This window comes from Uloborus diversus, chromosome 4 (genome assembly GCF_026930045.1).
Source record: "Uloborus diversus isolate 005 chromosome 4, Udiv.v.3.1, whole genome shotgun sequence".
NCBI lineage: Eukaryota > Metazoa > Arthropoda > Arachnida > Araneae > Uloboridae > Uloborus > Uloborus diversus.
In genome coordinates, this window is record NC_072734.1 from 102,318,692 (window position 1) to 102,345,736 (window position 27,045).

Sequence of the window (27,045 nt, forward strand, 5' to 3'; positions counted from 1 at the left end):
AAAAAAAGCTGAAAACTCCAAAAAAAATAGACCTTTTTGATGTTATTTCATTCGAATGGAACTTTGATTTGGAAAGAAAGGGGGGGGGGGGTCCTACAGACATCCAGACATAGAGACTTTCAGCTTTATTATTAGTAAAAGAAAAATAGTGCATAATAGGCAGGGTTGTTCGGTTTAAACCACGTTGGTTTAAACCGTGGTTTAAACTAAGTGTTTTTTTAAAAAAACATTTTAATGTTTTCCCCCAGATGTTTTCATCAATTTAATATGTTATTGCAAAGAATAAAATATAATTAATGCAAGGTAACTAGCAAAGCCTTATAGATAAATTACCGATTCAATAAATTAAGAAATTATATTTTTTAAGGTAATGAAAGTTTGCTGAATAGTTTTCATTTTTTTTCTTTTTAAAAACCTATGCAGCTATTCTATTAGGTACATAAATATACAGGGCAGACCATGTAAGTTTTTCTAAAATTACATGGAAAAAAAATCCAAATAGCTCTGTTATAATTTTTATTCATCATTATTTTTCAGCCTTTTGCATTTCAAAATAGTCCAAAAAGCATATTTCAACCAAATCTTCATATATTACCTAATTTGTTTGATTACTTAATATTTATTGAGTATAAAACTTAAGTAATCAAGCAAATCTAAAGTAATCACTATGTACCATTGAAGTGATGCATAGTGTAAAAATATCTTCACACTAGAATACTTTTCGCTCATTGTTTTTTCTTTCTTTTTTTCTGCAATTTCTGAGTAAGTTTTCAGCCGCATTTCGAGTCTTACAGTTTCTAGCTCGCTTTTCGTTTCAATGGTGTATTTTCGTAATCTAGCCACCAGATATCTCCAAATATGTTCCATTAAGTTTAAATCTAGCGATTTACGAGATATTTCTAAGCTTAAGGTCAATTTTTGAGGCACCAAACGCAAACTTGTGCTGCTTATCGTTATCTTGATTTAAAAAAAAAGTTGTTTCCGATTACCAAATTTTGAGCTAATAGTTTAAAAATGTTTTTTAAAATATTTAAATTAATAGCATGATTCATTATTTCATCAAAAAATTAAAAAGTTCCAAGTCTTGATGCTGATATACACCCTCACACAAGAACACCTTTACCGTACTGATTAACTGGTCTAACTAAGTTCTTAAGATTATAAGTTAATAAATTCATCCTTCTTCTGTTTTTTTTTCTTTTTTCTTTTTTAAATTAGAACTTGATACAGGAATTTGAAGAAAGATTTATATGGGCGTTAAGTATTAGTCAAAACATGAAGGAGGCGGCACATGAAGGCGGCACATGAAGGAGCGGCACATGAGGTCTTTGCACACGGGCGGCCGACACCCTAGGATCAGCCCTGATGACAAAATGAACTCACTGAATTATGTAACTATTCAAAAACAACAAACATCTACAATCTTTACCCAGTAATCTTGCAATCTATAAACCTGTCTCGGATTTAAACATTTAGAAATGTCATCCCTTAATATTGAATAAACATGTAATTGTAGAGTACCCGTGCAACTGGAAAGTCAGTGAAAATCATCATGGATTTCAGTAATTATAAAAAATGGACATGGAAACTGACAATTTGGATTTGTGGATTTTATGTTCTAGAACAAATATATGTACCGAATTTCACAGATTGTGTCCAAGCTGAATGACTAACCAAGTTTAATTTACAGTTTGATTTACACATCGTTTTATTTTGAGTTAGTCCTTCCAACACGCAAACTCAAAATAAAACAATGTGCTCATCAAACAGTACATCAAGCAGTTATGGCAAAAAAAAAAGTCATGTTGAAGCCTTACATTCGGAAAAAATACGATGAAATGGCCCCTTTATTAATTTTTTAAAAAATATATTTATTAAAAAAATTTCAGAAGTTGAAAAAATAAAATCAGCTTAACTATTCGCTATTCACCAGTACTTTTACTTCATTATTACTAAAAGTTTTGAGGATTCTTTTATTTTGGAAAACCATTTTAAAATTAGAAGACAGAAAATTTTCACGACAATTTCATGTCAATTTTCTAATGCGGGACCAGTACGTCTTGTTTCCTCTTTTGGAATGAAAATATGCAGTACAAATAATCGTTATATGTTGCGGAGATTTTCTTTTTCTAGTAGATTGAATAAATGTTACGTCCGCCATTTTGAAATCGTGGACACACGTGCTACCTATTCTTAATTTTCACTCACCTGTTTATGGGTGGGCAACCCCTTAAGACGCCAAGTAATCGCCAACTTCATTTTCAAAGGAAAAACAGTTTTGTATTCTCAAACACCTTTCTCTGCGGGAGGTATGGTTGAAGAGCATCGGCTGACAATAAGCCAAAGATAGTACTGTGAATAAGCGCTTTGTTAGCTCCCCCTATTCCCCCGGGTCTGAGGAAGAAATTGGAGTACACCGGATAGGCTAATTTTCGGTTGTTTCCGTCAATGTGAAAATAGCCTAACACAGTTCAAGTACATATGATTTTTTTAAATGTTCAATAAAGCCAAAGTGAAAACGGGACAAGAAAAACAGGCCCGCTAGTACGGCGATTGCCCCCCCCCCCTGGATTTTAGAAAAACAATGTCAGTATACATATGTGCACCTATGTATTTTGTTGTTTTTTACCTTCTATAAGTATTGAGTATGTATTTTTCTTTCTTTTTTTTTCGCATTTTTGTAGTTCATTGTACTGTACTTTAAGTTTTATCGTACAAGCTAACAACTTGCTTATCTTATTTACGCTGAAAATAAAGCACGAAAAAAAAAAAGATAAATTTCAACATTTCCCTAGTGTTAGTATGGAATCCAAAACGTGTTTTTTCTATATCAAAAACTCATTTCTGAGTATACAAAGCGCATTACTATCGCACGGTAGCATATGACAGACGATTTTTTTTGTTCAAAAATAGTATATTGATATTTGTTAAAAACTTAATTCGTTAAAAATATCATTCTGTGCAAATAAAAACGTCAAATTTGTTTTTGAATTATTAATGAAGTTTTCCAAAATATTCTTCTAGAACAGTTCAAAATTCCTTTAAAAATGAAATAAATGCATGGAATTAAAATTTTATATTTGAATCAACTGTCATCGTGTATCTGAAAAATATGTAAGTTCAATGAGAAAAATGAATTATTTTACTTTAATTGCGTTTCAAAACATATGGTTCTGCTATTTTATTCATCCTTATAATTTGGATGAAATTATAAGGATTTAATCCTGCGATGGCAAAAATCGCCATCGCAACATTTTTGCAAAAGCACTGAGGTATAGAGGCGCCATCTAATGAACACATTCAATAATACACAGCAAATTTGGGAAAATATCTATCATATTCCTGTTCAACACTTAGAAGAGGGAAAAAATTAATATCCAACTAAAAACTGAGAATTGATATTGTAAAATAATGCATTAAAGGTGTTTTGTATTTATGAAATGATTGTAAAATATTTTTTTATAGAAAAGCAAGAGAGTAGACAGCTGTATCTGTTTGCTAACTATACTTCCAAGCTGGGGCGCAGAGTGAGCCATTGAAATTTTTCGGGGGCGTTTTGAGGGGTATTTTCCCTTTTTTTTAGGGGGAGGGACCTCGCGATTTTTTGGACAAAGTGTGCCCTTGCTCTTAGCAGGTGAGGGGGGGGGGGGCACCCCTGTATAAGTACTTCTATTCTATCAGTTTGGCAGATTTTCTACGTATTTCTGAGACATATTCTATCGTATCAGTTTCAGATTCTGATTTTGGATTTTGTTTTATTTTTGTTTAAAATGGGAGAAACTGGAATAATAATTTTATGTGACGCCATCTATTTGGAAGAATGTGCCAACGCTGTGTTTCAAAATATATGTTTTCTTGTAGGGACTCCTCTAGGAACTCACACACACAACAGTATTAATAAAATAAAATCTTTAGCAAAGTATCAGGATTAAATTGGCTCCCAGAGTTTTTTTTTTTTTTTTTCAAAATTGAAGCCCTGAAACAGTTTAGGCTGTCGTTGATGATGTTGGGGGAGCAGGGGCGGATCCACGAAGAGGGAACTGGGGAAGCACTCCTCTCCAAAAATCCTCCAGTGCAGGCAGGACCTGATTAAGATATCGGAGGATTCAAGGTCAAAAGCTTTTTTGAGGCGCCTTTGTAGTCAAAACTTGCAATTTTGGCTGACACAATTTTTAGCATTTGGGGGGCCCCAAAACAAGGGGGGAGGGAGGTCAGGCTTTAGTTGGCCTATTCCGTAATAAGACCCTGAAGTGCAGGGGTACCCGACTCTATGCCTACGGGCACCATGGCGCTCGCCGATCGTCTTACGTATGCCCACCGCTGTATAACTGCGATAAAAATAATTCATTAAAAAAAATCTTTGCGGAAGTTTTCTCTCATTTAACTATTGGCTACACAAAAGTAGGAATGGCGTCTAACATAAATTCAAGCACAAAGCTAAATACGACCGATCTCTTTTTTTCCTTTCGCCCCAAATCCTAGTTAACCAAATTTCTCATATAATACGGCTGCGATAAGGGATACGATGTCTGAGCTTGAGACTGTATACTTCTAGAGGAGTTAACCAAATGGAAGAAAAGGTTATTGGTCCTGAGATGAGCTAAGTAGTACTATGTAGGGATAAGATGTGTGAACTTAAGACTGTATACTTCTAGAGGAGTTTACCAAATGGGAAAAGGGTTATTGGTCCTGAGATGAGTTAAGCAGTATTACGTAAGTGTCGAAATTTTAGTTTATGACACTAATACCTCTCCTTTTCAGCGAACTTTCTAAGAAGAAATACAACTTTTCTTGCAGGAATGTCATCATATATCCTATGTACGAAGTAATAGTAAATCAAATGCAACGATAAAAATCGTATTAGCTCTAAGATTTAAAGTTTTAGTTTAAAAAAATTATACTCTAGATTTTATGTACGTTGCTAATGAATTATTTATTTTGTATAAAAATACTGCCATCAATAATTTTTAAAGGTTTAATTATAGTGCTCATTTATTAACTCACCTTTAAAAAATAATAATAAATGCCCACCCTTCGTCCGGTACTCTGGAATGTGCTCTTGAATGAAAAAGGGTTGGAGACCCTTGTTCTAGTGTACCTAATTTTTTTCAGCACAGAGCACACTTGACGTTTTGCTTCTTCTCGTGTTGGTACACCATTAAAAATTAATAGATTGTGAAGTTAAAGAAAGGTGGGAGGAAAAGCGGAAACACAGTTTCACCATTTCACGAGTGATAAGTCATGCATTAGGAGTTAGACTTTAGTGCAACAGGGAAGTTAACAAACATTAAAAAGTTCAAATTCCAATTGCACTTCAGTAGAACAGAAATACGTTGTGGTGGCTTGATCGCTGATCGGTAAGACGTTGTAATCGTCACTGGAGGGTCTCGAGTTCAAGTTCAATGTCCGTCGATCACAAGCCCTCCGTTTTGCTAATGGTGACTGGAGCACGTTAAATATATCGTGGTCTCAAAGTCCTCTAAATTCTAATCCCAAATCCATATTCCTGGCTTGGGGGGTGCTGGATCCAGAGTTACTCAGCTTTTCATCTGAATCAAAAAACATAACGGTCTTCAGGGCCCCGTCCAACTAGTTAAACTACGCGTAGTGGCAGATACGGGGGACCTTGGAGTGTAGTGTAGTGCCGTACCACAGAAATGCGTTGTTAGTTGGGAAAGATTTTGTCTTTCATAACCCAAAAAAACTGTGTTGGAAACCTAATGCATGTAATCGAGTCGAATTATACAATCTGCTCGCAGGTAAAATATTGCGTTAAGAGGTTATCGTGATGGTGGAGAATTTGCGATTGGTGAACGTCCATTACATAACAAAGGCAATTTCAGGGCAATTCATCGCTTTAGAGGTGACGCAGGTGGCAGATCATTAGGGAGTCGGTTAAAAACTGCGTCAAGTAGAGCTCAGGGATGCGCATACTCCCAAAGGCAATGATACCTCCCTCAAATATGTAACAGAGACCCCCTGCCAAAAAAAAAAGAGCGATTAAAAATCATCTAAACAATCCTCACCTTTCAAAATAATAATTATAATTTTTATAAAAACGCCAGACCATGCACCCCTCCTTGTGGCGGACGCCCCAGGAACTAATTTATTAGCAAGGCAAAAAAATGATACAATGATAGAGACACTTAAGTACCATTTCAGACCATGCACCCCTCCTTATGGCGCCTCAGGAACTACATTTATTTGCAAGTCAAAAAATGATACAGTAAAACCCTTCTAATGCTGACACTAACGAGACAGGTTTTTTTTTCTGTCCTTAATAGAGGGGTATCCGCAGGACAGGGATTTAATAATGCTATTTGCCTTGGAAACGGGGAATCAAAAATTGTCGCATTAAAAGAGGGGTGTCCGTTAGGAGGGGTTTTACTGTATAATGATACAGACACTTAGTACCACTTCAGAGACAGACCATGCACCCCTCCTTGTGGCAACCCAAAAACTACATTTATAAGCAAGTCAAAAAATGATATACTGATAGAGACACTTATACTTCGTTTCACAGTAAGTTGGCACTGAAGGGAAAGCTCAGTGAGCTCAGTGGGAAAGCTAGGCGAGCCGAATTGCAGCCGTTGTCAAGGAAACGAGGTTACTCTGCGTAGGGCGCGTGCCAGTCAGCGGCGCGACTTGCCGAATTTGGCGAGGGAAAAATAAAATATAAAATACCAAGAACGAAACAACTATCCTTGAAGTTTTCAAAGAAATTACATTTGTCTCAAATATATTTCATCATATTTTTATCACAAATGCAAGGCTGTGAATGGGATTTCATTTTACAGCGGCGGAACAGCTATCGGTCACAAAGTAATTAACAAATAATTCTGAATGATTAAAAAATTAGCAGGAAAACAAATAAAAAGTAATAATTAAAAGAAGAGAATATGCTCTGAAAGACGCATACTCTGTCTCTGGTGATTTCTTCGTTCGCTGATAAAAAGCATGTGCCCTCTCGTCAAAATACGGACCATCCAGTATGTATATATCATCTATTTCAAAAGGAAAAATAAGACGACCGAAGTTGATATATGTAAGGAGAACGTTAGCACACAGCTGTGAACATTTATCCATAGTAATAATGGGTACCAAAGGCATAGAAAAGAACCGCGTTCTTTTCAGAAGTATAACAAATGAAAAACTATCATGCATGTTCTCCAAAGCGCATCTTCGTTTTTCTATTGCAGATCCTCAGAATTCGCTAAAGGCTGTTCATCAACAAGCCTTTAGCGAAAAAAAAAATGTTAATTTTCAGTCCTTGCCTGCAATTTTATTAGTTTGTTAAGAAGTGGATCTTTTACCCTGCCTCTGACATGGAAATGGTATTCCATATGTGCCTCCTCTTATCCATATCTTATGTATATATAAATCTATAGCTTCTTTACAACTTGTGCTTTCAGAAAAAATGACTAAATTAAACTGAAATTGCCATTTAAAAATAAAACTTAGCTTTCGGGACAAAATTGATTGCATATTTGAAATAATCTGCAACCTTTGTTACCCCCCATATTCTTTACCTCTGCTTTGAATAACTTCTCTTTAATTTTTCACATGCACTCGACTTGCTCTCTGGAGTTGAGAAATGCATCCTAAGTTCGTTTAAATCTTTGCAACAAAAAAGGAACTCTTAATGTTTATAGATTATTTTCCATAATCCCTCTGATTTAAAAATCCAACTGTGCCAATGCCAACCATTTCTTCGGAATTCGGAAAAGGTGCCATTGTGTCTTTTTATACATATGTATATAAATCAAAGAAGTACCTTTGTGCAGAAAAGTAAAAGAAAATGTAACAATGATAATTCGTTACAGACACCTGTTTTGAGGTTTCAAGGATCCCATTTTTCATCGAGAAAAAAAAAAAAGATCGTGCTCACTTTTCTGCATTAAAACTGGATGTTCCTTGAAACCCCGAAACACCTGTCTGCAATTCTCGGCAAATTTGTGTAACTCAGCGTTGTTTTATTATCTAAAATAACATACTTCAACCCTGTACACGCGTTTTCCTTTTATACTCTAGTAATAACGGTGAAGATCCAAGATTAAATAACCAGTTTTCGAAAAAAAAAAAAAAGATTGCCCTTTCTAAAAAAATTTATTCAAATAAAAAAAATTTAGAAACTTCATGGGAACAATTAGCTATTACTGCATTTCGGAGCTCAGAGAAGATATTAATTTTGAATTTTTCAAAAAAAAAAAAAAAAAAGGTCGATTTTAAGCTTAACTTATTTATGAAAAAAGTTAAAAATAATAAACGAAAATGCATCGAGGTTTGTGCAAATAGAAAATTTATGGCTCTCAATTTTGCGTGACTGTGAAAGTATATGATTAACCCCGAAACTCAGTTTATTAAAAATTATTTTACTAACCCTTAGCGTAGTTAATGTAGCCTACTTTATAGGTATATTTTGGGAGTGAGTAAATTTACTTAATATAAAAAATTAATTTAAGGCAGGGGTTCTAAACATGGGGAGGGTGGGGCGAATTAATTTCGTATTTCAAGGGAGATGTGTATGTTTCAAATTTAAAGTGAAAAAGTAAAACTTCTTCATCCAGCAGTTCATCGGTGTAAATTTGTAATAGTGAATCTGTACATACGTGTGTAAGAGCATTATATTTTTTTCCTCCATAAACTTTTCAAACGATCCAAAAAAGAAAAGAAGAAAAAAACGACTTTTGCCGTAGCAAGGATTTGTACACAACAAGTATTCGTTACATTCAAACAAAATTCGGGTTTCTTTCATTTTTTCACAATAATTTTCTTGAAGTTTGGGCTCATTATGTAAGAAACGAAAGCTATTTAAAACTACCAAGTAAAATAAATCTCGAATTCAAAGAAAAAAAATCCCATTGTATTTGTAATTGCAGCAAGCAAATAATTGAAAATTAATATTTTCATTTCATTTTTTATTTTTTACTCACGAAAACTGTTTTTAAAAATGTATTCAATTGCTTGGAAATAACGATGGAAAGCATAAATGAGAAAAAAGACCAGGCAGAAATGCTTTGACCACAATAAGGAGAGTTCTTTCAAGAGTCATAATGACAATCAGATGTTTTTCCTTGGGCGATGCGAAGTGGGGAGAAACGAGTTCTGGGGGGTTTGCCGTTCCACAGGAAGCCCGCCCAAGGTAAACCTTGAAAACTCAAGTCTTCGCCAAGACAAAGTCGAGTTACGGCGCTTTGATTTTCCTTTCGTAATCAAATTCTTATAAATTAAGTATATTTAACACACAACAACTTCAACTATATGTCTCAACCACATACATTCTCTATTTTTTTTACATCATTTGGGAATTTACACCCGTTTAAACCTCCAAATTTATTAGAACTACTTCTCATCGTGGAGTAACACATCTCGTACCTTTGCCTTCAGTGCCAACTTAGATTGGAATATACTATAGTACCACCAAAGATAGTAGAAGTAGAAGATTGGACACTGCGTGAGTGTATTGCCGAGAAAACAACGACTTCTAATAATGATGGTATGACACAAAAGCTAACATACAGGGAAAGTGAGCACGCGTTTGGCGCCAATGTTGAATTGGAGTTTCTCGGAATTGGCTCAGAAGTTGCTTGGGTTGCTATAGCTTTTGACTCGGAATTCCAAGAAAAAAGAGGGGCGCAATGTTTGTTGAGGGGAACACATGACCACAGACACGACGGGATACTAATTACCACCCCGATGTCCGATCAATGATAGCAAGATAGTTTGTGATCGTTCTCTATTCCTGGCTTTTTTTCTGAAGAATGGATGCCAGATGTGTGCAGCGGGCATTTGCTTTGTTGAAATCCAACTGTGCAGTTAAATTGCGTTTGGAAGAAAAGTGCACTTGCGGAATTGATGGACTTTTTACTCTCAAGCATATTTCACTTCTATCTTTTCTTCTAATATTATACATAAATAGTCCAAAAAATAAACATATTTAATTTTTCAACATTTTTATCGGATGGTTGTGAAAGCACATTCACCTCCCTCCCTTAGCCCTTACTTAACCGTTGTGCAATGCATGCTGTAACTTTTAAGTTGATGAATTTGACTCTCATCTGCTCACTTTAATGCCTGTAAAAGAAGCGTTCCCGAAACTAAAACATAAAGCTGACGCAGAAACTATGACTTTTTCCAGTATTTTATTATTTATAGTCATGACAAAGCGAGTGCTTGTTTCTGATGAGATGAATTGAAAGAAATAATATAATAACAAAAAAAAAAAAAAAAAAAAAACGACTCACGGAATGCAAATGTCACAAGAATATCTGAATTAGGGAAATTAAATTGCAACCATCTGATCAACTTTTTGCATTAGTGTTTGTGAAAATTCAAATTAAAGCGAAACATAACGAGCTGAAAAATTACTATAAATTAAAGAAAAAGATTAATACAACAATGACTAGTGATACACAGGAAATAATTGCAGTTTTAACTTTAATAATTTGTTGCCTGGGACATACATTTAAAAATCTAATTTAAAAAAAAAATAGATTTTGAATTCCAACAAATCATACAAAATTTATAAATAGGTAAACATTTACATGAAAAAAAAAAGTTTTTTCTCAAAAAATCTGACGTGATACATAATAATCTTTCAATCAATAAACATAATTGAAAAGTAATTTCAATTACAAAATGGTTTTCAAAAGTAAAAGAAGCTGCAAACAGTCAGTAAAAATTATGCAACTACTGGTGAACAGCAAAAGTTGACTTTTATTCAGCTTTGTCTTGTGTGTGTGTGTTGAAATTTTTTTAAATGAATTTTTTATTTTTTTATGGTAAATTATAATTTTTAATTCAATTTTTGAATTTTTGTGTACATGCAGTAGAAAAACACGTGAAGAATGAATATATATATATATATATATATATATATATATATATATATATATATATATATATACGAGTATATATTTAAAGTCACAATTCCTTCCGAACAGCAAATAGCCGCTGAACATTTTAGTCATTGGAGTCCGTTTCATTAATTTCTTGTTGTATATTGGCACTTTTAATTAAATTGCAATTGAAATGAATCTAGCAGCAGATCCTATGCCCAATATTGTAGAATGAAGAACTTTGCTTTTATATAAATTGAGCGGTAGTATTCCTTAACGCCATATCCAAATGTATACCATAAAAATTCCTGGTATATAATTCTCCATAACAAAAGGATTTTACTCGTATGCTTTTGAAAAAAATCTTGTGATTCTCACAAAAGTGATTTATGTTAAAACTTTATTTAAAGTACATTCATATGAATACGAACTGAAATAAGATTAATTTTGATTATTGGCTCAATATGTAGTTCCAGAAAAATTCTTTAACCATTATTTTCTTGTAGCCCAATAGTTACTTCAATTAAAATGACATAACGAATCTCTCTCACCTAAGGAATCTTTGTCTAAGGAATGCCTAAGGAATCATTTATGTTGTAAGTAAGAAATACGCAATGAAAAAATAATCTAAATTTAGAACAGCAATCTTAGGAGATTCTCCTCAAATATTTTGATTATTAGCTCAATATGTAGTTGAAGAGAAATTATTCCACCATTATTTGCTTGTAGCCCTATAGTTACGTTGAGAAAAACTTCATAAAAGAAACCAGGTCCGGATATATAAGTTTTGGGTCCTCCTACAACAAAGTCTGTAGGGCCCTTTCCCAGAGGTTTCTCTTCTCTTTTTTTTTTTTTTTTTTCAATTTTTCGTTTCAATTTTTTAGGTAGTTGGGTTGAAAGTCTAAAAATTTCCAAATATAAGAAATCATAATAATAATAAAAATGCATTGAACTTTTTCAGAAATCACATTTCATTCAAAATTAACGGATGAATGATGAGTAGAATAATTTGGGTAATTTTTGAAACGTTGAACAAAGAAAGCTACGTGCTAATTTTTTAAACAGATAGAAACATTTCGCATGTGTTTTTGTTAAACAGAAAGAATAATATGGATTGCATTATATTTTTGAATGTTTAATATTTTTGATGTTTTGTAAGAAAAATAAACCGCATTTGATTTGTAAGAAGTTAATTTTTCTAATTATAGTAAATGTAATAAGGTATGAATTAGAAATTTTATTAAGTACTAAAATTTTTAGAGCTTGTTCATACATGAAACATTTGCTTGACTCAAGATGATGACTACTGAAATTTCCAGAGGCGATTACTGTGGTCATTTAGCGAGAAACATTTTGAAGTAATGTACAAAATAAAAGAGTGTTGACTCCCCCCTTACCCCACCACCATTTTGAATTTTGTAATAAAAGTGGACATTGTTATTAATGCAGTACTTCTGCTTAATACTGTTATTAGTATTTAAATTATTGATCGCTAAATAAATGTGTATAAAATGAACACAAAGATTACAAAACATCATTTAAGTTTTTAAATAGTTTTGGGGGTAATGCTAATGCAACTACTTAATAATGAAAAATTCGAAACCGAACAGAAAAATATTGTCAAAACAACAAATTCGACCTTCCAATTAAAACATTACATTTATTTGCATTATTAAAGGCTGTGAATTTAACAGATTTGCATTTCGTAACGTTTAAATTAATTAGAGCATGAATAAAATATCCCACCACTTTAAATTTTTTCTAATGGAGTTAAGCCTATCGAACTGAGTCAATCATAAAAATTAGCCAATAATAAAGATTTTCTTCGTCGTTATTTAATGTTTTAAAATCAATATTTTAAGACCGCTAAAATCTTCATTCCCGTGACATTTTCCTTAAATCTTAGAACGCTTTCAGTAAAATTTAACCATTTGATTCACTCTGTTTTGGAACATTCAAATGAAAGTATTAAATTACCCGATTTATTTTACTCTTTACTTATTACAAACTAGGTAGGGTGTCCGAGAAAAACGGAAAACATCGGATAGCGGTCAACAGAAAGAGCTTTGGAACCTCTCTGTTGAGTTACAACTTGAGTTACCCGTTTGTGGCAGAGAAAGCAACGTGCAGGGGCACGCAAGATGATTTTCTTCTGCTTCTCTTATGTTCTTTATTTTGCTCTTCTATCTTTTAAGGTTAGAATTACTGCGTGAAGGAAAAAGTGTGCATTAAAAATTTTTTTATTTATCGAACAGATTCTTTTCTGCTCAATAATGATTAAAAATGAGTAAGTTATGATATAGTGCTTTCAGTTGGTTGTGATTAGCATTCAATCAGCAATAGGTTTAAAAGAGTCTTGAGTATTTGAAATTTTAAACTCTTTTGCTTATAATATTCAATTTTATCTCTCTCACACTGTCTTTTTCTTTTTTATCCGCTACTTCTCGACCTAAAAAATTAATTTGAAAAAAATAAAAATAAATAAATAAATGAATGAAATAAAAAAATAATTTAACAAGACAAAGATATTAGTGTACAATAACGATATCGAATGCATAAGTATATGAAATGAACGGTTTTATCTCAAGATCTTTCTATTTTGATTCTTTGAAATCAGATTTTATGGTAATATATGATTTTTAATTTAATGTTTGTGATAAGCTGATTTGTAGGTTTCGTGCATGCAGTAGAAAAACAGTGAAGAATGGGGGAAAAATACGAAATTAATAAAGTCACAATTCCTTCCGAACAGCAAATAGCCGCTGAACATTTTAGTCCTTAGATTCCGTTTCATTGATTTTTTGTTTTATATGGGCACTTTCAATTAACTCTTCATAAATTGCGCTTAAAATGAATCAGCAGCAGACTCGATGCTTAGTACTGTAGAATGGAGAACTTAGCTTTTATAATTTCACGTTTCATTCAAAACTAACGGATGAATTATGATTAGAATAAAATGGGTAATTTTTGAAGCTTTGAACAAAGAAAGGTACGTGATAATATTTTAAACAGAAACATTTGGCATATGTTTCTGTTAAAAAGAAAGAATAATATGAATGGCACATATATTTTTGATGTTTTATAAGAAAACGAGCTAACTGCATTTTAATTTGTAAATATTCAAATTTTCCATTTTTCCAAAAAAAAAAAACTTTTTGACAGCAAAACACCTCTAAATTTCCGAAATTTATCAAAATTTCCCAACCCACTTTCCGTTTTTTTTTTTATTTTTAAACGTTTTTCTTTTAGTTTATTTATTTATTTATTTATTAATGTTTTTTATTTATTTATTTATTTTTAATAGTTATTATTATTATTATTTTACTAGAAAAGTTCTGTTACAATGACAGACCACATACACACACAAACTGATTAAATAAATGAAATAAAATGTAAACAGAATAAAATAAAAGTAAATATTTCAAATTAAAAAAAATCAGGATTTTTTTTAATTTATCTATTTGAAGAAATAAATTTAGGAATCTCCCCCTCCCCCCCCCGAAATTTTTTTTTCATGGCGGAATTCGCGCCATAATTCCCCCCCCCCCCCCAAACCCCCGGTGGGCACCCCTGTTGTTCAGAATAAAAAAAGTAATAAGTTTATGATAATGTCAATCTGTGATAAAATCTCATTGTAAGTCAAACTTGAAATGCGTTAAATTAGTTGCAGCTTTTCCAACTTTAAGCAGCATATTGTAATAAAAATAACGCACTAATAGCAAATTATAGCAACCGAATTCGCTGTTTTTATTTCAATAATTAATATTCTTAAGCATCTAAGACTTTTAGTTTATAGCTTTTTCACATTCGCGAACAGATGAGACAGTAGATATTTTCGGAATCTTATTTTACAAACAGCTACTCTCTTGTGCTTGACGACACCCCGCTGGCGACCCTCCCTCCGAAAAACGGCTTGAGGCTTAATTACTTTCACCACCTCCAAAGACGCGGACGGCACGGCTCAGAGCCATAGAAGAACAAGGGCTAGCTCGTTCCTTTGATCTTTTCATCCGCCGCGAAGTGGACAGCGAGAGGAGAAAACTCGTTTTTGACGTCATCGGGTACACTCCGCGGGACAATATCCACAGCGTATACCGAAAGAACTGTAGTATGCCTTAGCTAAAATACAATTTAAGAATTTTTACTCTGTATAAGGGTTGTTTAAGAGGCAGTTGAAGGGGCCGAGGTCACTCCCAGACAAGGCTAAAAATCACTCATGAATAAGGATATGAATATTGTTTTCAAGGTTTAATTTTAATTTGGAAATGTCTCATAACATTTGACTAGGGTTTCTTCAGAAATAAGCGCCTGCCCCTGCGCTAAATCTGTTGGCAGGTTATATTTCCTTCATGTTATGCTAAAGTAGACATAAAAGTCACATTTTTTAGAATCGAAAATATTTGTGTGTAATTATATTTGAAAGTATTGAAAACGCCTTCACGTGCTGATGGCCTAGTTACTGAAAAAGTTCTGGAAACTTAAGCTTTCCCTCAAGATTTTCAAAGAGCTCAAAAAACACATCCAAAAAATTAGAATACAACCTTCCTTTCTGTTTTGAAATGCTTTTTTTAATGGAATACTAACTTTGAAGCTGCTTCAATAAATAATTGGGGGAAGAATTTTAAAGTAAAGAGCAAGACAAATTTCATAAAATGTGGTGTACGAAGTTATTTTTTAATGTAGGATTTGGTTCAACCCTGTCACAATGCAACTTAATATTATATATAATGATATTTAATTAGCTTAGTAATGGCACTGCGAGACCGTAATAAATTTCCTTTAACCGTAAAATTACAATGCATTTAGATGCAATGCATGAAATTTCTTTGTAAATATTATTCAATAGATTTAACTTAATTTCTTGAACACTGTATCCCCATGCTTAAAATAATTAATAATTCGTATTGATGCGACAATGACTTAAAGATGGGAGAGGGGAGATGGAAAATGAGCACTATATCTTGATTATCTCAATCGTATATCTATTTTTGTATAGGAGCTTTTTTTTTTTGTGATCACTTAAAGCTTCCAAATCAGATACATTAGAGTTTTTATGATTGTACAAAAGCTAGGCCATTTAATTGTTCTTCTGTATTGAAAGACCAATTTCCTGACCCATATAAAAATGCTACTGAACTTTTTTTTCGAGTAAGAACATTTGGAAGAATTCAATATTTGAATGAAAAACTTTCTGAGGGCAAAAGGTAAGCCGGCAAAAATATTTTTTTTAATGGTTTTTATCACAGAAATTTTTTTTGTAGAATATTCGGAAAGATTTCATTTATTACTGTAATGTAATGATTTGTAGAATTCAGACGTGAAGAAATTTTTCAGTCTACAAAAAAGTTAGCTTTATAAATTTGGTGATAATCATTGAAGATTTAAATTTGGTTTACGTTGCTAAATTTCAATATGTTATTTTTAAATTGAAATGATTAAAATGCTGATTAACAATTTCAGTAAACACCTATTAATCTAAACTTCGCTTTATAAATAAAGAACGTGTTAGCGTAATAACGTATTTTTGTAAGGCTGTATTTTTATTTTTTTACCTTTTTCTAATGCAACTTTATATTTCATTCTCTTGAATTCAAAATACAATTTTTACTGTGTTCAAGTATTTTACTTATGAACATTGGTTCAATTTATAGGTTATTTTGCTTAATTCGTTTTAAACAATCTAGATGACATGGATCCTCTACAGTCCAGGTTAATGAGGTTCTACTTCAGTTTTCAAAAACAACATTTGTTAAGATTCTTGGTCAGAGTTATAGTTACTTCGTAAAAAAAACTTCCTCTAAAAAACATCGGCAGTATTTAGATTCAAATAGGGTATCACGAAATTCCAACTTGTTTTAGTTATTCCTTATATCTATCTTATCTCTTTCATTTTCTTTGAGACAAGTTGGAAAAAACAGTATTATAATTATTTTTTAAAGTATAAACTGACAAAATTATGTACACACAAGAGGAAACTTGACAAGCACAGTAAATTATTTTCATTTCTTTACAAGCTCAATTTTATTGTGAGAAATTTCCGCTTTCTACGCCTTTAAAACACGCATATTGGATAAAGAATATCCAAAACTACACAAGAGAAACTAAAAATTTGTATTGTAGATTTTAATTATGTTTTTGTTTTTAGTATCGCTTATTAACTTGTCGATGGGACTCAAAACATTTACCCTTGTATTTCTTTTTTTTTTTTTTTTTGAAGCTTAACCCAAGAAATTTTTAAACATAAAAATCGGAAAAGAGAGTGAAGAATTACGCAAGCAAGCACTATACAAATGTCCCAGATCGAGTGTACCCGGTGACGTCACTGGCACTTTTCCCCTCGTTCCTACTTTCGCGGCGCTAAGACCCAGCCCTTGTTCTTCTATGGCTCTGGGCACGGCTACATCCAAATTCTTCCCCTTGCTGATAAGGATGACAGGTGACCTGTCAAAGTAACTATTGTCTGGAACTTCCTTTGTGCAAGTAAAGAAACTTAAAAAGCAGGTTCAATACAAATCCGTATGTCCGCCATTACTGGTCACGAAAACAATTGTAAATCCCCGCGGAAAGCATTCGCCAAGGGAAAGATAACACGCCAAATTGTTGCATTCCTTTCGAAAGAGCGTCCGGTTCTCCCGAAAATTCTTGGAAAGCCTTGTAAGTGTGAAGCTAGCCGTAAATAATAGGGTGCTTTCATGTGATCCTTTTTCCTAACTTTCAATAATCTTTCTAGCTAAAATTATTTTCCGATACAGAACTTTAAGACGATTTCTTAGCGTACTTTTTAGAATTAGACGCTAAGATTTAGATTTCTTAGTATACTGTCATAATGCTCGCATACTAATTCCGGTTGGCAAAAACAATGAAAAATAATTATTACTATAAATAGACATGGTACGAAGTTTCGGCTGTTTCACCACAGCATCGTCCTGGCCGAATCATGAGAAGTGAAATCTTTTGAAACATTTTAAAAAGAGTCTCAAGAGAACTTTTTTCATTTAAGTAAAAAAATGGGGGGGGGGGGGGGGGGGGGGTAACTGTTTTCGGCTTCTTCCATAAAATATTTTCCCGTAGAGATTGTTCAAGATTATTTATAATAGTCCTGGATTATAAAACATCCTACGAATTAAGCAAAAAAAAAGTTAATTGAAAATGAATTTTTATTATTTATATTTTATAAAGCAAAATATGAAGAAAGAGACTATTCTTTGCGCATCCACGTTTTATCACTTTAAAGAAAATAGTTATTTGTGATTTTTTTTTTTTTTCAAAATAAATACGTCAGCTCCGCTTAATCGGGTAGCGGACATGCAAATACCCCGCGTTTACGAACAAAATCCCCTGGAACCGAATATTTCCACGTAGACGCAATGTTAAATATCCTCGCTTAATGCAACAACTTCCCCGGATAATCGAATAATATTAATCAGCTTTAGCAAATAATTTTGTGGGGGAAAAATCTTGAATAAATTAGAAAGAAATTAAGCAAGAACAATGATTGTCGTTGAAGGCGTGAAAAACAACATCCATATTCCATGACCACGTTTTCAATGTTTTTAAAAGAACAGTGAAAGAAATTTAAAAATTTCTTTTGTCTTTGTCATTACAAAAAAAAAGCAGTCGATAATGAAATTAAATAACGCAAATAAATATACGCACTTTAGGCGATGATGAGGAATTGATAAATGTTAAATGTAAGATGCGGTAGACGAGAAGGGAAAAAAGAGAGTCGGAAAAGTGTTCCCAAAAAGATCTTGAGTACAAGCAATTTATGGAATTTTTCAAAAAATAACGTTCTGAAAAAAGGTGCCAAAACAAAGATTTCATAACTCAAGCTGTAGGTTACTTTTTATAATTTCCATACGTACTTGTAATGTATTGTACTAATTGTTGAACTATTTTGCTGTTAAATTTAGCTTATTTAAAAAACATTTTAGCAATAACATTTCTTTATGCAGCGATCTATTTATTATTAGTATTATGTGACAAATGTTGTCAAATTAGAAAGGTGAATAAAATTTTCTCGCATATTCAAATAACCCGCTTTATCGAATAATATTTCTTGGAATCGACGATATTCGATTAAGCGGGATCGACGATATTCCAAACAAATGCGTTAACTCTCTTACTAAAAGAATTTTTTCTGAAAGATAAGTAAAGTAAGAAAAAATACATGTACATAACTAGAACAATTTTAATTTGACTTCAAAAATTTCAAATTAAGTATAATGTTAAGATTATGTTATGTTACGTTAATGATCTAAGGTACTTCAATTAGTGAAATTAGTTTAAAAATAAAACAGTAAGCAGGAAATGTTTTGTGACACTATACATATTAAAATATCTGTAGTACAGTATCATATTGCATGCATTTATTATGAATTCAAGTATTCATGGCTAAAAATTAAAGAAAAGAAGCAGCCGAAGCTTCGTTCAGCACTGGGCCGATGCTTCGATGTTTGGCGCTTCGGTTAAACTGCACTTCCGCGTTTTAATTGTTAGTAGTAACAATAAAATAAAACAGTAATTAAAAGGTAGGGGCGGATACAGACAGTTTTTGGCAGGGGCCCAGAAAAGTAAAAAGTGCCCCCTTCATGGGAACTTTTTTTATTAAAAAAAGTTGTAGACCGGGATCCCTCGCCCTTTTTCGTTATTCATTACTAACAAGCTAATTTTCCGTTAGTAGCTTCATTTTGTCGAGACGCCCAACATTAGACAGTACAAAAATTTTGTAACTGGTTACTAACAGGGGTATTAAGGTCATAGTTTGTTGATTTGGTGGTTATCAAATATTTATAACTAACTGTTTTTTTTTTTTTTATAATTCTCATAATAATTATCTGAATTAGCCGAAAAAAATTGTCTTACAAAATGCACGATTTGATCAAAGATGTCCCACTTTTGCAACATGTACTATTTACGAAGACATGCAATATAATTACTAACCAGATGAATTTTTTTGGTCAGTTAGTTAATATCTATATAAGGGTCATTCCATACGAAATGAGCAAAAATCGCAAAAAACTGGTGGCCACTTGGTAACAGATTTTTATGAAATTTAGTATACAGGTTCCTTTTATGCATATATAAAAATATCTAAAATATTTTTGCTTAAAATTTTTTATTTGAATAGTTACATGCGATTGAAAATTGGTCAAATTGAACAGCATTCTCATAAATGCTAAATGTTGCATTTTTGAAGGCTTGTATCTTATTAACTATTTAATGAAAACATAAAAGTTATATATTGTTACAATCTATAGAGTAGGGTAATTAATCTGATGTCAGTAAAATTTTGAAAGTTATTATAGTTAACTTTTAACCAAATTTCAAAAACTCAAAATATTTCAATTTTCTCGTAATTGAGCATTTTATTTTTTAATCTCAATGTTTAAGGAATGCATTAGCTTTGATGAAATTAATACCCGATAATGTACTAAGTATCATAAAAGAAATACCTTACTTTTGAAGTTGTATTTTAACTCCTTTGTCTTCAAAATCAGTTTTAAACTTAGTGACATTTTGTAAAATGATTATTTTCCCCTTCACATAGACACAAAAATTCAAATGAGGGAAAATTCAGACAACTTTAAAATTTTTCAAGAATATAGAGCTGTGTTTCTACTATTTGCTTGAAGAAACTCAAAATTGGTTTTTGATTTCCAAACCTAAAATAAAATTCAGAAAAAGAGCATTTTCTTTGTGTTTTATGGGTCAATTCATACAGGTTCGACGGATGGGTGCGCTGGACCATTTTTAATTTTTTTGAAATTCATATCCCTAAAAGCTGGATATGAAAGATATTTAAAACCACTTTTATTTTTTCTCTCAACTGGACCGTTGATTTTTTAGGGGTCATCAAAAGTGATTTTCGTAGTCAAAAATGGGACATTTAGATCTTTGCATTTTGGTCGAAATCTATTTGAATTATTTATGACAGTTAATTTAACGCTTTGATGTTGAAGTGCATAAATTGATAGTCTTACATGCTGAGTTAAGAAGCTGTAAGTTAATAATTAAAATAACGGCAACAGATTAAAGTTCAGGGTCAAATGTAAAAATTTTACTTATTTCAAAGGGGGGATAACTCGCGTAGTGGACGGAAACACAAAATGAAATACGGCAAAAATTAATCACTGGAACCATGCTAAACAGAATATGTAAATCTTGCTGTGTGTTTGTGCACCATTTATAGATTACAGCCCCTCAAAAATCGTAAAAATGACATTTTTAGACCCCTGTAAACCTAAAGGGGATGGAATTAAAAATAAAATTTCTTGGCCAATTGAATATTCCATTCAAGTACTATACATGTTATGCATATTGTTTTTTGTATTTGGTTTGTAAAAAAGATACAGGTCTTTAAAATTGAGCAATTTTGCTAGTCAATCCACACACTAAAACAGAAATAAAAAGTGAAAACTTCATTGCACTTTCTTAAATTACGTATATACAACATATCATATACCTGCCACAATCGAGCATTTTTGCAAAGGAAACTGTTGGGCGTCTCATTGAAACGAAACTACTCACGAAGATTCAACTTGATAGTAATTATTTTTATATTTGGGATTTGTACTCTTCAACTTTGGAGTGTCGGACCAGGAAAGCATACCACGCTATTTGTAGGACAATGTGTGTCTTAAATTATATAAATATTAACTAACTGACCAAAAAAAATTCAGCTGGTTAGTAATTATATTTCATGTCTTCGTAAACAGCACATGTTGCAAAAGTGGGACATCTTTGATCAAATCGTGCATTTTGTAGGACTATATTTTTTCGGCTAATTTAGATAATTAATATGAGGATTATTAAAAAAAACCCAGTTAGTTATAAATATTTGATAACCGCCAAATGAACAAACTATGTCTTTAATACCCCTGTTAGCTACCACTTACAAAATTTTTGTACTGGCTAATGTTGGGCGTCTCGACAAAATGAAGCTACTAACGGAAAATTAGCTTGTTAGTAATGAATAACGAAAAAGGGCGCGGGATCCCGGTCTATTCCCGCGCGGACCATTTAAAATGTTTTTAAAGATCTCTTAGAGCCAATTAAACTACTTTTAAGTACATAAAATTACGTACTAACTCATTTCGGATGTAGTGGTAAAATATTTTTAAAAACAATTTAAGCTGATTAACTATTAACTGACATAAAATGCTCAGTAATACATAGAATCATTGTCATAATGCTTAAAAAAGAGGTTATATATATTAAAAAAAGAATTATCTTTTTTATTTTAATTTACTAAACAATTAATGAAGAATTAATAAACAAATCGTGAAACTATCTACCCTTGACTTCGAAATTCGTAAGTCTCTGCCGACTGCAATATTACTCTCATAGCAAACCAACGTAATTTTATTGAAATTTGTTTCTTGCGTAGGTATGTGTGTTTTAAAAGAAATAATTTAAAATTGTGAATACTGTTATGAAGAAATCCCTTTATATTAAAAAAAAAAAAAGGTCAAAGAAAATTTTGAAAGGAAGTCTGTGGCGGGACAGCGTCAAGGAGACCCTATAGCACCTACACACCTATAGCCTTGAAATTTTGTACGAAATTACTTAGAGTCCCGCTCCTGTGGTTTGCTCCTACGGTTTTGTTTTTAAAAATTCTAATTAGTTTTTCTGTAATTAATTTTTTTGTATATATAAATATTATATATCGTTGGAAAGGGTAGAATGTTCCGCGTTCTACGCAATTTGTTTCAATGCTCTAACGTAATTACGGCGCTAGTTATTATTTTTAGCTCGTTTAGGCTAAACTAAAATTTAGGCACTACATTCTTCATTAAATTTATTAGTAAAAAGTGAAGGAATTGTCGCACAGTTTTTTTTGGAAACCATTGGAGTTAGTGGCTTTTTTTACTCCAGATATAACTCGACCTATGGTCGAAAAACTTAGCTTCTAGCTCCAAAGAAGAAAAAGTTACAAGTAGTTTTTATCAAGTTCGAAAAATCTCATTTCCATTCAATTTATTGGTGCTTTATTTGTCGCTGCCATATAGTTACGTCTTTTCGATTCGTTTGTTTCTTCTTTCTTAATCCCAAATTTTAAGGTTGTGATTTTAACGGAAAATCTTAGGCTCAACTCAATTCAAGCCCCGAGCTAAGGAGCAAAACATTTTAGTAGAGATCATGATTATGAACGCGATTTTTCAAACGTATACAACTGCAGTTTTGCAATGCGCAGGAGCCTCCTAACTAGTAAAGTGCCGGATCGTCAAAAAAGTAGATCCGCGGATCCGGATCATTAGTGTCAAGATCCACGGATACGGATCTCAATTTGTTTTACCCAATTCAATTATCCAAGGGCTTAATTTGTTACGGAAGATATTCCCGTCAGAATAATAACACTGCTTCTTCAAAAAATGTCATCTACGGCGAAAATATAATCAAGAGTATGATTTACTCTTTAAAGGAATCTCCGTTAAAATTGAGGGAGAGTTGGAAGGAACGGGTCTACGCTGCATTACTGCCTAAATAGAATGTGAAGAATTATTTCTAGCTTCCTCGGTAAATGTAGGATACAGGAGCAAGAGTGTAAAGCTGCTACTGGACAGGCTAGAAATAATTTTTCGCATTTTATTTCAGCATAAATGCAGCACTGACCCATTCCACCCAACTTACTCTGACCGACAGAATAACAGAGCCGAGAAAACCTTTACAAACAATTAATAGAGAATTTAGTTTCACTTTTCTTTGAAGAATGCCGAGAAAAACCAAAATGAAGAATGACAGAAACCCCAAATCAATAACAGAAACTAATGTTAAACTAAAAATTAAAAAAAAAAAAAACGTCCTAGAGGGCCGACCCGATATTGAGATGGATTTTGCGGGTCAAAACACACATTGTTAACAAATATGAACTGACAGCGGATAGAAATTTTAAATCATTGAACTTTTTCTCCTTACCGACTATGAAATAGCTACCTATCACGCGTATAAAGGCTTTGAATTGCATTTAAAATTTCCTTGACAAGATTATAGCTTTTACTGCATATAACTTGGAAGTTCCAAACAAATATCAAATGAAGAAAAACTTAGTTCTTTCAATTTGAGGCCAATATTTTTAACGTACGGGTAAGTTTTTACTAATATAATTCTAAAAAACGTGAAGTCGGTTTTTATTAATATCTCCGGTTTTGCAACGGGTGGTACAAATTTGCTTCTGAAATGATACCTTATAATTTAAAAAGGGAATAAAACCTAATTTAAACGGAGAGTTTTTTATTCAAATATTTAGGAATTTTTAGAATAGAAAAGTTCCGTTTAAGATCCGTCAAAAAGTAGCGGATACGGATCTTTACTTTCCCTTGGATATCCGCGGATACGGATATCCGGAACATCACTACTCCTAATCTTTATCGCTCTGCAAATTAGTACAAATTATTTTGAAACCCGGGGAAGGGATGCTTTTTGTTCCAAAGAGAGCTCATAATGCATTTTTAACCTGTTTCTTTATAATTGACGTTTTAAATCGTTGAGAATCAAATAAGATTGCTAAGCAACTTTCGGGGCTTGGTCAGCGTTAGCGAGCGGGGGGCAGAGCTCCCTAGTATATTGAAAAATAGTTAATGGTATTGTTAAATTATTCCCGGGAGGGGGAGGTTCGGAACCCTGTGCCCCACCCTAAAACTCCTAAATGTTATAAAGTTAAAGTTTTGTCAAAAACATTTCATGACTAATAGGCCATTTTAAAATTTTTAAATAATGCAGGTTTTCGAGCATTCTGTGATTTAGTTTATAAGCACTTTAGCAAGCTTTTTTCTTTTTCACTATTATTTGAAATTCGAACACAAAAACTTTTAGAGCAGATAATGGTACACAATCCTCTTTAAGCGAAAATTTTTTATTCAAACAAAAATAGGTTAGGTAGCAAGTAAATATGTTTTAAATTTCAAACAGTTTCGTCTTAAATAGGTCAGACTGAATGAATGATACGTCCGTCATTTTGAAATCGTAGAAACTGGACACACGTGCTTTTTCTCTTTTCTTTTCACACACCCCTGCTTAAGAGTGGGCAACTCTTTAAGACGCCAAGAATTCGCCAACTTCATTTTCAATAGTAGAAACTTTTAAAAGAGTGAGACTTAATGGGAAAAGAACAGGAAAAACAGCTTGGTATTTTCAAACTCCTTTCGCCCCTCAAACTCAACAGGAGGTATGACTGGAGCTCTTCGGCTGCGATAAGCGCTATTGTTTGCTCCCCCTAGTCCCTCGGGTCTACCGGAAGTGTGGAAGAAATTGGAGTACACCGGACGGCACAGCGTAGCGAAAAGAGCAGCGCTTCCGTATTGGCGACGTATTGCCTCTACGACACCTAAACGCGACTTTCGCCAAAATTTTCACGCCAATCTTCTCCTAAATGTTGGCTTTTTTGTCATAATGTTCGTAACCAGTCTTCTCCGAGAAAAATAGCATAGGATTATGCTACAGTGTCCCGTCTGGATCCTCTTAAGTCTGTGGTACCACTTCAGAGACAGACCATGCACCCCTTCTTGTGGCAACCAAAGAACTACATTTATAAGCAAGTCAAAAAATGATACACTTATGCACTTAGTACCATTTCTGAGACTAAGATGGAGGACGTGAGAAAGCGCGAGAGCTAAATGCTTACGTTCTGCCTTTGTTGTCCTGCAGATTGGGGTCGGCGCTGTACTTGAGCAGCACCTGGACGGTGTCCGCGTGCCCTTGCGCCGCTGCGTAGAACAAAGGCGAGCAGCCGATCGTGTCACCCGCATTGACCCTTGCACCGCACAGTGTCACCAGCGTCTCCACGCAGCCCCGGTGACCCCTGCTGGCCGCACAATGCAGCGCTGAAAAACAGAAAGCGAAAGTTAGCTGCTGAGGCAAGATCGACAATCAAGAGATATATGCATACAATAGAAAATGTGAGGGAAGGTGGATTTTGGTAAGGGATCGGTTGCCATGATGCAATCGGTCGAAGAATCCGGTGGTTTTGCTTTGTCTTGATGAGAAAATGGAACTTAAAGAGTTTTGTGTGTCGCGTCGTCTGCGTTGTGCATTGTAAAGAAGGCGTTTAATTTGTACGAAATTTGCATACGTCTTCGTTTCGATTGACATTTTAACATTCCAGCGTGAGATATTTTGAATGAATATGTAGAAATAAGACAATGAGAAGCAAAGAGATGTAAGCGGACTTTAAAATGTTTTAAGCCAAAGTGTGAAAAGTTCAAACCGTAGGTAGGCTTTCTTTGAAAAGTTTTTCAAAATCATGCTCTGTAACAGCATCAGCTGCCATTACCATCGCTTTCCAGAAAATAAAAGTTTCTGCTGCCATTTGTGCGAATTATCTCCAAATTTAAATTTTTGGTACTTAACCTGAAATGGGGTCTAGCAAGCGAAGTGAACAGGGGCGGATTCCCTTTGTAGAACTATTAAATGCCAATGTAAATAACATGTATGGGCGATTCCACGATAACAGACGTGTCAATTTTGCACGAAACACCCCACCAAGACCCCAAATATGTTAGTTCCTTGTGTCATCGCATGAACTAGGGTAACGGCACCACGCACCAGTAACAGACGTGCTTAAGACATCGCTTTCAGGTTCACTCAATTTCTGAGCCTTTTAATGTTCATTTTAAACTATTTTTCTCTCGTGCAACAACATTTCATCCAACGTTTGGCTGCTTCTGGATCCTTTGAAATAGTTAATTCTATTTTTATTTACTAAATTTCGAAAGAAGGTCCGACCACCCCACAGACACCGAAAAATCTGATGACACCTTTTTACAGATAGGATGAGGAAATTTTAGTAATGGACAACACTCTCTTTTTTTCTTCAAAATGTGTGAAAGTTATTTTTCTGTGGAACTAAAGCATTTTTAAATTCCAATGAACACGAAGCACCAGCTGACCTCGTGGTGGCTGTTGATAGCCTTCCACCACTGCCTTGTAAATACCAACTGGCTGATGAAATTCCCTCTGATAACACTAGATGGTTGCACTGTATTCATGGGCCGCAGTAACATCAGTTTTACCCGCCTGAAATTCTTATTATTTAAATCCTAACTTATGAGTGTCTGTTACTGGACCCTTGTCTGTTACTGGTACCGTTACCCTATATAGTGTGGCACTGATAAGATGAGCTATGACTTTGACATTGTTTACATCTTTTAGGGAGTTCAGTGAAAAAGGAATATGTTATTGGTACTGATTTGAGTTGAATACTTTTTCA

General features: G+C 33.4%; 1 protein-coding gene across 1 annotated transcript in view; it reads right to left on the reverse strand.

Annotated features, from left to right (window-relative positions):
* The window catches only part of LOC129220737 (ankycorbin-like), an 88,607-nt gene that overhangs the window by 37,938 nt on the left and 23,624 nt on the right, over positions 1-27,045 (reverse strand). Inside the window, exon 5 of the mRNA XM_054855167.1 lies at positions 25,462-25,660. Within this exon, the coding sequence (XP_054711142.1) occupies positions 25,462-25,660 (199 nt within the window). The remainder of the gene's footprint in view (positions 1-25,461; positions 25,661-27,045) is intronic.